Source organism: Lipophrys pholis, assembly GCF_963383615.2.
Source record: "Lipophrys pholis genome assembly, chromosome: 9".
NCBI classification, from domain to species: Eukaryota; Metazoa; Chordata; class Actinopteri; order Blenniiformes; family Blenniidae; genus Lipophrys; species Lipophrys pholis.
This window is the reverse complement of record NC_137639.1, coordinates 10,009,701-10,023,485: the sequence shown is the minus strand read 5'-3', so window position 1 is coordinate 10,023,485 and position 13,785 is coordinate 10,009,701. Positions and strand designations below refer to the sequence as shown.

Genomic DNA, 13,785 nt, shown 5'->3' with positions numbered 1-13,785 from the left:
CACCTCCTCTGTGTGTGTTGTTTCACTGCTCCCGATTGACCTTCGACCTCAAACTCAACTGAAAACAGGCACATTCAATACTTTTCTACATCTGCGCGAGTTGAGATTGTGACAACAGCGGCCACAGTTACAGTGCTAAGCAGCGTCTGAGAGGACCGGAGAAAGATGCCAAATACACATATATAAGCGGTAGCTCCCTCTGAAAACAACATAAACTTGTGAAGCACCACCTCCTCTGGTTTAGTTTTGATAGTGTGTTCACGCCAGCTTTGGCCTCATTAAAACGAACTCTGGTGTAACTGCGTGGTTTAGGTGGAATTGCTTCCACGTCAAGACTTTTATGCACCAAACCAAGAATATTACCAGAACTGTGTGTATTATACAGTTCCTAGTTACTTTTTCAAAACCAACTGGAGTCACTTTTTAAGGGACTGTAAATAAAATGTAGCCTGGTATGTGGAAGCATGATTTTAAGAATGAAAAGAAGAAAAAAATAGACAATAGATTAACTACTAACTAATAATGAAGCACATTAACTGCTGTGCCTAAAAAGCTTTATCAAATAGTTATAGGGCCAAGAGCTTTTGAAAATGGTAAAGCTAACTGTTGACTCAACATGCTGGACGAAGAGAGACAGAAGCTGAACCGCTTTTTAACTAGTGTCTACTACAAAAGTAATGAGGAGTCTAATTGCAGTTGTATAACGAATTAGAGAATTGCATCACAGCAACTGGTCGCCAGTTAAAGTCTGGGTTGGTCAATTTCTCTGTTTTCAAGTAATTCAAGTAATCAATTAGTGACCTGTCCAGGGTGTATCCTGCCTTCACCCACAGTCAGCCGGTGTAGAAGTTAGACGGATGATTAGTCAGTTATGAACGAGTTACTGCCAAGAGTAGAGGCCTAATAACAACGAGGTCTGTATTCTTTTGTTTTTATTGAAGGAAGAACAGCACAGCCCAATGACTTCTCTATATACAAAGTGAAAGTGGAAGAGTCCCCTCTGCTGTTATTAATTCTTCACATATTTTATGAATGACTGTAATTTCTCATCTGGTCAAAATTACCAATCACAACAATCCTGATCACATTCAGCTTAGTAACATCATTGTTGTGGAAGTCAAAAAGTTACTTAAAAATATAGAATGCGGGTTTCTAACTTTAGTCCGCTAAAAGAAGCCGAACTACACACCTAATAGCGTTAAACACTGCATTGCTTTGTCTTCCCACTTGGAGTTGTGTCACACAGAGGCCCAATGTCCATTATTGATAAAAGATCATTTACACGTAAGATGAGATTGAGCCAGTAGTGTCCATTCAGTCATTTATTGAGACTTTAAGACATGGGTGAGTCCATTCCCAGCTTTCTTTGTTTATGTCAGTTGGAAATGGGTGGAGGAGTGGTGAGTAACTCAATGCAGGTGGGCAGAGAGTCAAAGCACGGATGAAGATTGGTGATGAGTTCATGAAGTGATGAGTGACTCAGTGAGCGATCTGGAGCTGAGCGAGGCTGCAGGCGGGTTAAGATCAGAAAGATGAGTAGATGGTAAGTCTAGACATCAAAGATAAGGAGACTGAACAGAGCACAATGAATGCAGGTGCAATGTGGTGATGAAGGGGAATGAGAAAATGGATTTGAAACTGAGGTTTTGATTGGAGATGATTGATCTATGCCTGTCTGGGTATCTCACCCACTTCCCACAAGAACAGAGGAAAACCTGCTATATTTATTGTTGACAGGCCATTTTGCTAAAGAAAGAGACTCTAAACACAGAATTTAATGGATCCCAGACAGTTCGATTGTTCCCATGAAAGTATTACTCAGACATCAGATTTTTTTGATTGTTTTGGGCCTCTGCAACAATTCTCAAATTGTCACAGTGCTGTCTGGTGCAACAGAGTGAACTTGGCCTTTTAATGCTTGTACAACATCTTTACAAATAGAATTTCACCTGTTTAGGCAATTTTATTATTCACCTCAGTGGCCAAACCTCAGACACAGACATCCAATTGCTTAAATCTGTCAGAAAAAAAATAAACATGAGCCCATTCACATGATCATAAAAATAATCTGATCTAATGTATTTACTTGGATTTCAGAAATGAGACCGCTCTAAAATGCTGGTTTACACATTTAAATCCACTATCGTCTTTCTTTTGTGCTTACAAATATACATAGTCTCTTCATTGGCTTCCAAAGTCTAGAATGAAATCTAAAATCCTTCTTTTAAACTTATAAAGCTCCTAACAGTCAGGCTCCATCATATCTTAAGGAACTGTTAGTCCCATGTTAACACTTTGTTCACACCCTGCTGGCTTATTGGAGGTTGTTAGGTTTCCTTATGTGAGGTAGAGCTTTCAGCTATCAGGCTCCTCTCATGTGATACTCTGATACTTTGGACTGGTTCAGGCCACTCTGGGTAATTTTCTAGTGAAGCTGCTGTAGGTTAAGACGGCTGGCAGACCTTCACCGAGCTTCTTTCCTTTGTCACTCTCCGTACAGTAATCTTTCACAATTATATAGCAATATATACCTAATATCCTCTCTCTCTGCCCTTTCTCTGTTTCTCTATACGCCTCTGTGGGGAAATCTAACAGTTCAGTTAAAGTGAGGGTACATTGAAAGCGTGCAGGAATGCAGCCATCGAGGATCAGGAGTGAATTAACCCCAAGAGCAGAAAGTCTCCACCTCTTTCTGGTTCAGCAAATGTTTCTTCCTCTTAAAAGGGAGTTTTTTTTTCTTTCTCAACGTCTCCTTTGTTTGACATTTATTGAGCTGATGCCAAAAACTGCTCCGAACATATCAGAATGGTTTCGTGAACTATTTCAAGTGTGCAAATATTTAATCTCTTGGTGTGCACAGCTTGCTGTTGTAACCTCACCTTTATAAATAGAAGAAAAACTCATAGTCATACTTACTCCGCTTCATACCACTCGATGCGTATCATTAAATCCAACCCAACAGCAGGTCTGAGGAAACTGACTGTAACCCTGGAATTGTCACCACAAATAAAATTCTGAATGATTTTGTGTGGATGACTAAGTTTATTTAGTTTGTCTTAGCGACTGTTTTAATATTCAGCCTCCCAATTGACTTCCCAATTGGCTGCATTTTCAAGATGTAGGAACTGTTTCAGTTGGAGCAGTTTTATGGGCAAAACTCCAAAGTCTGTGTACAATCTCACAATAAAACCGTGACATTAAGCTGAGTTAATTACTGTTTAACTCATAAAGTGTGTTTTCTTAATGTTTGACTCCCTCATGGTGCCTCCAGTTTAGGTTTTTTTGTCCCTTGTGGCTTTGGTCCTAAGTCTCATCTTGTTGTTTCGAATGTTGTCATGTCTGTTCCCAGCTCATGTTACACATTTCTCCATCATCATCTCAGACGCCTTGCTGCTCCAACCTTCATCTTTATTATGTGTTTCTTTATGCCATTTGAGTTATTTTTCAGATGTTTAATACCATTGTATTTTATGATTCTGTGTATATTTATTCATTGTTGCATCATGTGTCTTACAGGAACACAACTACAATCCTCTGTATGCCCTGTGCATAATAAGTATTAGCCATGCAGCACACTTTGACTTCTGGTTCTTTTCTTTTCTACTGTCCTTGAGTCTTTCCACCTGCACTTTCTTAAGTCCACATTACGTCTGTGCACATAAGAGTCCCTCTATTTAATCTCTGTGTTAGATTTTGTAAAGATACTCTTGAAGGAGTGCCACCATGGATTTCTGTTGTCTCTCTGTCACTCTGATTTCTGTTCACTTCATCTTTAATTCTAACCTGATCTGCATTTTGATCATCATTCCCCTCACCCTGACAGGGCGAGCCCAATAAAGCAGACTTTATCGATTCCCTTGGGGAAATTCTGTGCATTTAACCCATCCTGTTTATATTTAACCTTTATTAAATCCATACTTGGAGAGGTGGGCTGCCGTGATGTGGTGCCTGGGGTCTTGCTCAGGCACCCGCAGTGGTTACCTCTTCAGGATGTAATCCCTAAGTTGGATAAAGAAATATGAATGTTTAAAATGATCAAATGACATATTAGCCATACGCTTTGACAAATGCTGCTTATGATTCAGAAACTTATACCGACAATGTTAAAAGTGGCTATTGTATTTATTCCTATAAAAGAGCAGCAATATATCTAAAATAATGTATTTTCCACAAGAGTCTACATTTCCTTGTTTTTCCTTTTTTCATCCTATTTTCCATCTGCATAGAATATAATGCTTGATTTCCATCTTTGTCTCATTGTGAAGGACACGCTCGTCTTGTTTGAATTAACTTTAATGAGAGTGTCTATGGACGGGGCCAAGTGGGGACTCTGTATTTATGTTAAGGGTGAGCTCCGAAGATTCAGAATAAAATGAGCAGTGTAAATATACTCAAGACACAATACTTGTAAAATACACTACAAATACCCGGCTTATGGCTGTGAGAAGCAGCGCCTCTGCAGACTGCAAAGTAATCTCAGAATCAGCCGTGTCGAGAAGGAAAATCTACTTTTGGGCGTAAAAAATAAAAAAATAAATAAATTGTCTGTCTTGTCATTTCTCCACTATGATACCTAAGGATTTAAAACCAATGCACTCATCCTGCCTCTGCTCCTCCCAACCTATTAACTAAATAATTTGGATACTGTGGCTTCAGTAATTGGAGTAAGACTGTGGCGAGTGGGAACCCAGCTTAAGCTTCAAAAAGTCCCTTCAGAGAGCAGCTGGTGATGTCACTTATACACAATGTTTTTCCACAGTCTCTGTGTGGCACTGCGAACACGAGCATGACCGTGCTCAAGTCAAGAGCTTTAGACACCGGAGCCAACGATCTGCACGGGACTGCAGGGTGCTTATAAAACTTTTAATTGGTCAGTGGGTCAAACTTATAAAAAGTAGTTCTGGTGTTCTGCTGTGACCACACCCGAGGTGCGGGAGGGAGGATGAGGTGCTTCGTAAGGCTGCCTCCTTCTTTGAAAATCGTGAGTGAAATATGCATACATACGTGTGTGAGTGGTCACCACCCACGTGGAACAGCAAACGTCACGAGCATTCACAGAGAGGTCAGGTGTGCAGCCCACCCATGTCTCCTCACCCGCCCCGTCTCCCTCCCTCCCACAGTTTGAGGAACAGGTGTAATTTTATGGCAGACGCCAGCAGCAGTGGACTGAATTCCGCCGCGCGTCACGGTGACTGACAGAAGCGATCAGTTTCTGGCATCGTGCTCTGGTCATTCCCCCCGGACCCAGATGTGTATCATCACCTCCCTCCCCTCCCCTCTCCTCTCTCTTTCTCCCTCATTACACACATATTTTCCGTGTCTTTTCTTGGCTCATTGAGACTTCAACTAGTCACCGTGGCATTCTTCCTCTGTCAGCCAGAGGCCCCTTTCATTTCTTTTCTTTTTGCCTCCGACCACGCATCACAAAAAGACTAAACACAAAGCAATATTAGACCGGGTGGTTACATTTTTAGGGGAGCACGTCAAGCCACTAAGTGTTCAGAGAAAGCCAAGGGAATGAGGTTATCAGGTTCTGAAGTGCCCTTTAGCCTATAATTATTTCCGTAAGAGAGGAAAAAGTGAATAGTTTAATACATTTTATTATGTGCTCCTGTATTTATATACACTAATGTTGCAATAACTATAGCTTCCTGAAATATTCCATTAGGAGGAATCTATATTTGCGCTCTCAGCTGTATGCTTTTGTAATTTGCTTCTTTTTTTTTTTTTTTTTCAATGAATGGGGGGGTCAGTCTTTTTAATAATTGGATTAGAGTGGTTTTATAGACAAAGAGAATGTTCAATATCTTGATATGTGTATTATGATTTATCTACGAATGGTATTTGGCTGATGTTTAAGCACCAATTACCAGTTGTGTCCACCATCTAGCCTGATAGTTTGCTGCAACATGGGCCTTTATGGACAAAACAGCACATTTGTAACATACAATATTCACATTATATGACTTTTTGGGATCTTCAGTCATCTGAAAAATTTAAAGAAAAGTGAAGCGAAAAATAAAAGAGACATGTAAATGCAAAAGAAAATTCGACAAACAAATATTTTGAATCACATCAAAATACCCAAAGTCAGACACAAATGTTTGTATTTTAGGTTTGGCTCCGGAGAGGACTCAATGTGCCATACAGACATTTTTAAGCCACAGGAGCTCATATTTACTCTAAAATGGCAATAACCAAAGATAAAGGCAAATAAAGTCCACAAGAACAGACGGGAAACATGAAGAGACACTCGAAAGCTCAGATGCAAAAACCCAGAAACACAGTCAGTCACTGGAGCGCTATATGCACAGGAGCACCGACAGACCAGCAACCAGAACAGAAGATGCCCAGTATATACCACAGCCACCAGGTGACGGCAAGCACACACTGAGGCACAGGTGAAACACATCAGGGTGATGAACAACAATCAGACGTGAGGAAGGGAAGTCAAGGAGCCTGAACGGAGAGACAGAATCAGAATCTAAACAAACACAAGAATACTCAATGTAAACCATGACATGTTCATTTATACATAAATCTAAATATGCATTAGGGAGTAACTCATTGTGATTTTATACTTTTTCGGAGATCTGACTCCATTGATAAATGCAGTTTCTTGAACTGCTGTTAAATAGTTAGAAAGAGTAAAGAGTGAGAAAAGAGTGAAAAAAATGTATGTGAAAACCGTCAAACACTGGGAAAGCAGGACGATTCACAGAGTTTATAGATGATAGTGTGTCGTCACGCCACATGATTGTATTTGTGTACCTGCAAAGGGAATGATATTTCTCAATGATACACTTAAATAAACCTGACACAGTTAAAATGAATATGCATGAGTATTCAGCAATCAACTAAAGGCAGTAATATTTCCAGATGTGAAGAAATGACATCTGTTGATTTAATGACTCATTATTGACAAGGTCAATAAAAAAACCAGTGGGAAAAAAGGCACTTTTGTGCTTCCAGTTGTGAAAGGTTGGGTTAAGGTTAGGCAACACAACTAATCCGACATCAATTAACATGGCAGGGTTTTATTTATTTTTGCTCTTTCTCATTGATACTAAATTGAATAGTCCTTCTCACTTCTTATAGAGAAACAAATAAAACTAATTTCATCAATATCATTTTGTAACCGATTGCTGATTAGTTAACAACAGGAAACAAAGCTTTATATATGAACAGATTTTCATCCATCAGTTGACGTTTATCAGTATTCAGATGCCAAAATATCAATACTTATGATACCATGTAAGTCTGTTTTTGGACCAGTTCTCATGTCAAAATAATAATATATACATGCAAATTAGTATTTTTAGTTAAACATTTGTTTGTCAGAAGTTATTGTCCATTTTAATGTCTGTGTATTGGAACTAACATTGATGATAGACTTGTGACATATATTCACATAATTACAGTAACAATCTGAAGTCTGACAAGTAAAACAAAAAGATGATGTAGTTACAATTATTTGTGTATATCCACTGACTGCATGACATTACCCGTGTTGATTTATTTTGTAGATAACAGACCTACATGAACCCCTACGAGATGTTTGCTCAAATATCTGTATAGTTCCACTGTTGATAATGAATAAGAAATAATACAGTTTGTATGTCTTTTCAATAGCTATAATTTAAAATGAAATACTTTTTTCTTTTTACATTTACACTAAAAATAACCATATTTTTAAACGAGGCCTCTGTATCAATCAATGTCATTTCAAACTGGTATATGTTGTGTAAACTTGGAAAGGGGACTTTCCCAACTGGTGACCATTCCACTTGAATGCAGAATAGGTTTGTGATGTACACAAGTGACACACAAGATGACACATCACTGGTAGAAGTGAATTTCTCTCCTGGTAATTTCCCACCTCTGGAACTGTAAGCGATCTTCATGGGTTACGGTTATGGTTGGATCTGATATATAGATCATCAGGGGAGGTATTTGTTGTTGTTTTTAAACACATGTTAGAAAGCTTTCATCCACATGTCCCATGTTTTCCACTTCACTGGACTTTGCAGAATCAAAGTGCTGCAGATGTTCAGTTTCACACAAGCCTCGATGAAACGCCTCACAAACTATTGTGGAGGCCGGTGGAACTAATTCCTTTACAGTCCACTGGAAGTCTCACAGACTGAGGTGCGTTTCATCCTCCTCCTCTGCCACCTCCTCCTCCTCCTCCTCCTGAGTTCATACCAACGCACCTCCCTGCTGCTGAATAGAGCACTGACTTCACCCCCTAATTCAGCCTTTAGTTCAGATCTGTTCGGTCTGGCCCCACCCATATGTGAGCAGCTTTTGTCACTGGTTGGAAAAGAAGAAAAAAAAAAAAAAAACTCTTTTCAGATTTGTCTCCCCCTCAGTCCTCCCTCCCTCCCTCTCTCCCTCCTCCTCCTCAGCATCAAGTGCAGCCCTGAGCGTCCCGGCTGAGACTTTCCCTTCTCTCAGCCTCTTTTGAAGAGGCGATGAGGAGAAGGCAGCCTTCACCCTGCTGATACCAGGACATCTGGGATTTGTTCTCTGGTGGGATCATATTTGTCTACATCCAGGGACAAACAAACAATACACTGCGGATTTGGCAGATCAATCGGATGCGAGCAGGTAGGACGACATGCAGTTATTGTGATCACTCAATGGAGACATGCAGAGAATAAACTCTGTTTTTCCATATTAATTAACAGTTTGGTTTGATTTTCATTTTTAAAACACTTTGTCTTCAGTTGTTTCTATTCTTGCTCATATGGATTTAGATCAGTTTAGTTGAAAAAAAAGCCTTTTATGTCATTTTGATCATTTAAAAATCCATGAAATCTGTTGAAGAAGTTATTCAGTTTAACACATTAAACCTACCAACTGCATGCATTTCCTGAATGTACAGACTAGTTGCTAAAATGATGCAAATTACACTGTTTCTAGAAATTCCTAGTTTTATTGGATTTTATATGCTTTAAGAAGTTTGCATATATAAGTGAAAATGTAGAGCCTTTATGGATTCATCCTGGTTTTTTATTCTCCTCCAAAATTAAAGTCTGTCTGGTGATGTAACTTTATTTAAAAAAAAAAAAAAAAAAACTGCATAAAAGAGGAAAATTAAAAAGTTGATTCAATTCAAAGTCCTAAAAATAGGTCACAATGAATAGATGCACATTTTAATAAACGTGGTTTTGAACTCGACATCAGACATGCTGAGCCGGCCATAGCGCCATCCACTGGCCTCTTTGGGTGCTGTTCCCTCAATGAGTCAACGATGGGATGGAGAGAGAGACAGGGGGTACAGCTTCTTGTTTAGCTGACAGCAGTGGAAAATGGTTTGGTTTGAAAATGAGACCCAAAGAGCCACCATGGCACCATATCAGTTTCCAGTCTGAGCTGAATAATTGCAGGTTTTCTGCTGGAGTTCCTCCTGTGTGCCTCAGCCTGGCCGGTGGGACTGCGAGGCTGTGCAAGGGCTGAGGGTCATTTTTGTACCCTCATTTATTGAGTCTGTTATACAGCTCTTGCGGGCCAGTATTTTATTGCCGTCTCTTTCAAGCTGGTTAGACGTTGGCCGCGAGGACTGTTTTATTGGGCGCTGTGTGGTAGAATTAAGCCAAAATGTCCCCCCGTGCAGTCAGTTGGATGACAGTGTAGCTAATGGCAAAGAAATCCAACTTAAAACAAGTAATATTTCAACTGACAAGTTGGGTGAAACTCTCAAAACACTTGAGGTGTACATGCCATGGGGTCATTCTCAGCTGAGTTTTCTGGGAGCTTTGCCAGACCAGGCTGCTTCTTATTTCAACTGAAAGAGAATCTGCAGACCCCCCCCCCCCCCGGTGAAGTCCCCCTACAGGACCGTCCTCCAGATGATGCAGATGTCACCCTCTATTTTGGCCTTTCTAACAGCCACGGTGAAGGTGTCCTTCTGGTACTTCACACGTAAGCCCTGTTAGGATTTAGGAGCTGGAGTTGCACTGATTTTAGTTCCTTGTGTCTGAAGTGACCCGTTTGACTTCATCACCGCAGCCACACTGACGAAACAAAGCCCTCCTCCTCCTCCTCCTCCTCCTCCTCCTCCATGGACTAAGTGATGGTCTGGTGAATCTATTAAAGTTGTAATTTTCTTCACGGGGTTTATCAGACACACTGGCATCCTCATGCTTGTACAGTAGAGGCATGAAGCAGCAGCTTGTCTGCAGCCTCAGGCGCACGCACAGAGTCCCATGGAGCAAAAGAAACCAGATATGGTCATTACTGGAAGAGAAGGTTAACCATTGTGGCAAACCTCCAAGCCAATGTCTCAGCCCATTCAAAGGCTTCAGGGTTCATCTTGTGGCTGCCTGCAGCCTCAAGCAGGACTCGGAGGACATAAATCTGTCCCGAATTATGTGTCATCTAGCAACACACTTTAAATATTCAATAATATATGAAAATTATGGCCAAATGGTAAATAGCAATTCATACAGGGATTATCATACCAGAGGACCCAAACTGCTGAGCTGAACACTAAACATCCAAGTATGTTGGGTCTAATGTGCTGGCCTATGTCGCCCCCTTGTGGCTTTAACTGGAACTAGTGAAAGGAACAGAAACAACTGACAACACCTAAGTCTGTAAAAATCACAATGAAGGTTACATGTGTAAGTAAACCTTATTAACTAGCAATATTAGAGATATGTTATGTGTTAATCATCTGTGTTTTCATTGAACCCTTGAGGGTTTTTATTTTTAAAGAGATTTCTATTCAAGCCACACATGTTAACCTCATGGAAACAGTGAGACAATCAACAGTTTAAATGTTTTTTTTCTCTCAGATCATGACTGTTAAATTGCTGAGAATCCATTATTGCAGATTTAGATATTTTCCCTCCACCAAGTTGAAGTGTTCCTGTAAACATTATAGGATCACCACAGGATTTACCCACTGAGGACCATGACTCATCTATGTTTTGTGTTACCTGCAGCCAATAGGTCTGAACTGCAGTAAGTGACAGATGCTATTAGAAAAACTCCTCTGTAGGTAAAGGGAAATCAATTGATCTATTTTTGTCAATAACAAGAACACGGTTGCTAGATTCAGATCTGAGTTAAAAAAAGAAAGAAAGAACACAACTACAATTAATAGTCTTTGCTTAAGTAACAAGCTTTATCAATTTCAACATGATTTACACGTTTGTCTCAGTCACCGTGTCACAATGAGACGTTCAGCAAGGCGTTTGTTGTTTTGGATTGGAGAGGCAGTTGCTATAAAAGGACATAAAGATATATGTTTTCCATGTTTGTGCTTTGTATTGCAGAGCCAGGCCCAACTTAGCTATGGGCCCCATCCCCCTGTGTCTCCTGCTCCCGGTGACGGTGCTGGCCGTGGTGGCGGCTGTGGCTGCGGAGCCGTACGTGGTCAACGACGAGTACACCTGGCCACAGTGGAAGGTGCCTCTGGTGAGGAAGAGACGCACCGTGAGTCTCAGCAGCCCCAGCTTCTCCGCCCAGTCTCAAGCCGAGCTGAGTGGGACCTGCGGGATCGAGTGCCAGCGTCGCCTTCCCTTTCCCTCGCTGGACGACTTGGAGCAGTTCCTGTCCTACGAGACAGTCTACGAGAACGGCACCCGCACGCTCACCTCTGTTTCAGTGCAAGGCCTCAACGAGGTGACGGCATGGTCCAGGAACTCCTCGTCCAGCTCCCGCCGCAAACGAGAGGTTTACGGCACAGATACTCGCTTCACCATCGCGGATAAGCAGTTCTCCACTAAATACCCCTTCTCTACGTCTGTGAAGATCTCTACAGGGTGTTCTGGAGTTCTGGTGTCACCTAAACACGTGTTGACCGCTGCCCACTGCATCCACGACGGGAAGGATTATCTAGACGGAGTGCAGAAGCTTCGCGTTGGTATTTTGAAGGAGAAGTCCAGGCGAGGGAAAGGAGGAAAGGGAAGAGGAGGGCGAGGAAAGGGCCGAAGAAGAAAGGGAGACAAGGGCGAAGAAGAAGCAGAGGAGAAGGAGGAGCAAGGTGGGAAAGGCGATCGGAAAGGAAAAGGGAGAAGTAGGAAAAGCCGGAGTCGGCGGAGCACAGAATCGGAGAAGCCTGCGTTCAGGTGGACCAGAGTGAAACAGACCCAGGTTCCTAAAGGCTGGTTCAAAGGAGTGTCCGATGGACTGGCTGCGGATTACGACTACGCTGTTCTGGAGCTGAAGAAAGCCCCCAAAGTCAAGCACATGGACCTCGGCGTCATCCCCTCAGTGAAGAAGCTCCCTGCCGGTCGGATCCACTTCTCCGGCTTCGATGACGACCGCCCGGGGAACTTGGTCTACCGGTTCTGCTCCGTGTCCGAGGAATCAAAGGATCTCATGTACCAATACTGCGACGCCAAGCCCGGCTCCAGCGGCTCCGGGGTGTACATCCGCCTCAAAGAGCCCGGCAAGAAGAAGTGGATAAGGAAGATCATCGGGGTGTTCACTGGTCACCAGTGGGTGGATGTTAACGGGGACGGAATGCAGCAGGATTACAACGTGGCGGTGAGGATAACCCCCCTCAAATACGCTCAGATCTGCTACTGGGTCCATGGGGACTCCAGCCAATGCCAGGTGGCCTGAGACAACACAGGACCCTTCTCTCACTCACCACATCTTTTACCCAGCATCCCCTGACTCAACATCCAAGCTATAAGACTCCCAAAAACAACCAGGGGCCTGATGACTGCCCCTTCTCTCCCCGCCTTCCGGTTGGCCTCCTGTGCCTCGCCCCACTGATCAACACACACACAAATATACACACACTCAACACACACACTCATCATACAGCCACCCAGACTCAGCGTTGACAACAACAGGAACTCATCAGCGCATCAAGAGAACTGTGGCTCTTCAGCTTTTCTTATTTATTTTCAAAAAAAAAAAAACAACAACAACCACAACACAGAAAAGAAAATGTTGTATGTATGTGCAGCTCTGCAGTTTCTGTTTTTCAACAAAACAAATATTTGACGTCTTTCCAATGTTGGAAACGCTATATTTGGTACATTCATATTCCTACTCGTCTAGAAAGTTGTTCTCCACCACTGTAGAAAAAAAAAAGCGAATTTGCTTTGACAAAAGTCCCAGGAAAATTATTATGATTATGTAGCAAAGAATCTACATGGAAATATTGAGAGTACTCTTTTTTTTATAAACATTTTAATTGCTGGTGTTCTGCATTGTGTATATCTAGAACGTTTTTTTTTTTTTTTACAACTACCTTCTCTTATTTCTTTCAGACTATTTTTATTTTGTCTAAATAGAGAAAGGTTCCTTCTGGTTCCTGGATAGAAGCTTGTGTTTTTTTTTCTGATTTCTGTGTCTCATTGTCTTTTCTCTTCCTGCAACGCAGTGAAATATGGTTTCATTGTTGTGCACATAATGATATCGGTGCTTGTCCAGAAGACGTGGTGCTAATTTATAGAAATATAAACTTTTTCTGGGGGGGGTTGGGAAAGATGGAGTGGGATGGGGAGACTCTTCAGAATATATTTTGATAGCCTAGTACTGTAACTTTGTATTTAATGTGAGGCTACATAGCGGGGTTGTGTTAATATGGGACTGAACCATTCAACAATTTACTTGAGCTGTTAATATTTCTCTAATTCTGACGGTTAAATGAGATGACAAAATTTGGATTGTGATGTTCTTTGATTTTCATGTTGCTTTAGTTTCCAAACAAAGAAATAAAAACACAAGTCACGAGTGGCCTTTTCGAACGCCAAATATCTGAAGGTAATGATGCAGAATGAAGACGACAAACCAATTAAAGTAAGATTACTTCTT

General features: G+C 41.5%; 1 protein-coding gene across 1 annotated transcript; it reads left to right on the top strand.

Annotated features, from left to right (window-relative positions):
- Nucleotides 1–8,437: 8,437 nt before the first annotated feature.
- On the top strand, nt 8,438–13,785 carry prss35 (serine protease 35). Its single transcript, XM_080472314.1, has 2 exons — nt 8,438–8,610; nt 11,286–13,785. The coding sequence occupies exon 2, from the start codon at nt 11,305–11,307 to the stop codon at nt 12,577–12,579; it is 1,275 nt and encodes a 424-aa protein (XP_080328440.1). The 5' UTR covers nt 8,438–8,610; nt 11,286–11,304; the 3' UTR covers nt 12,580–13,785.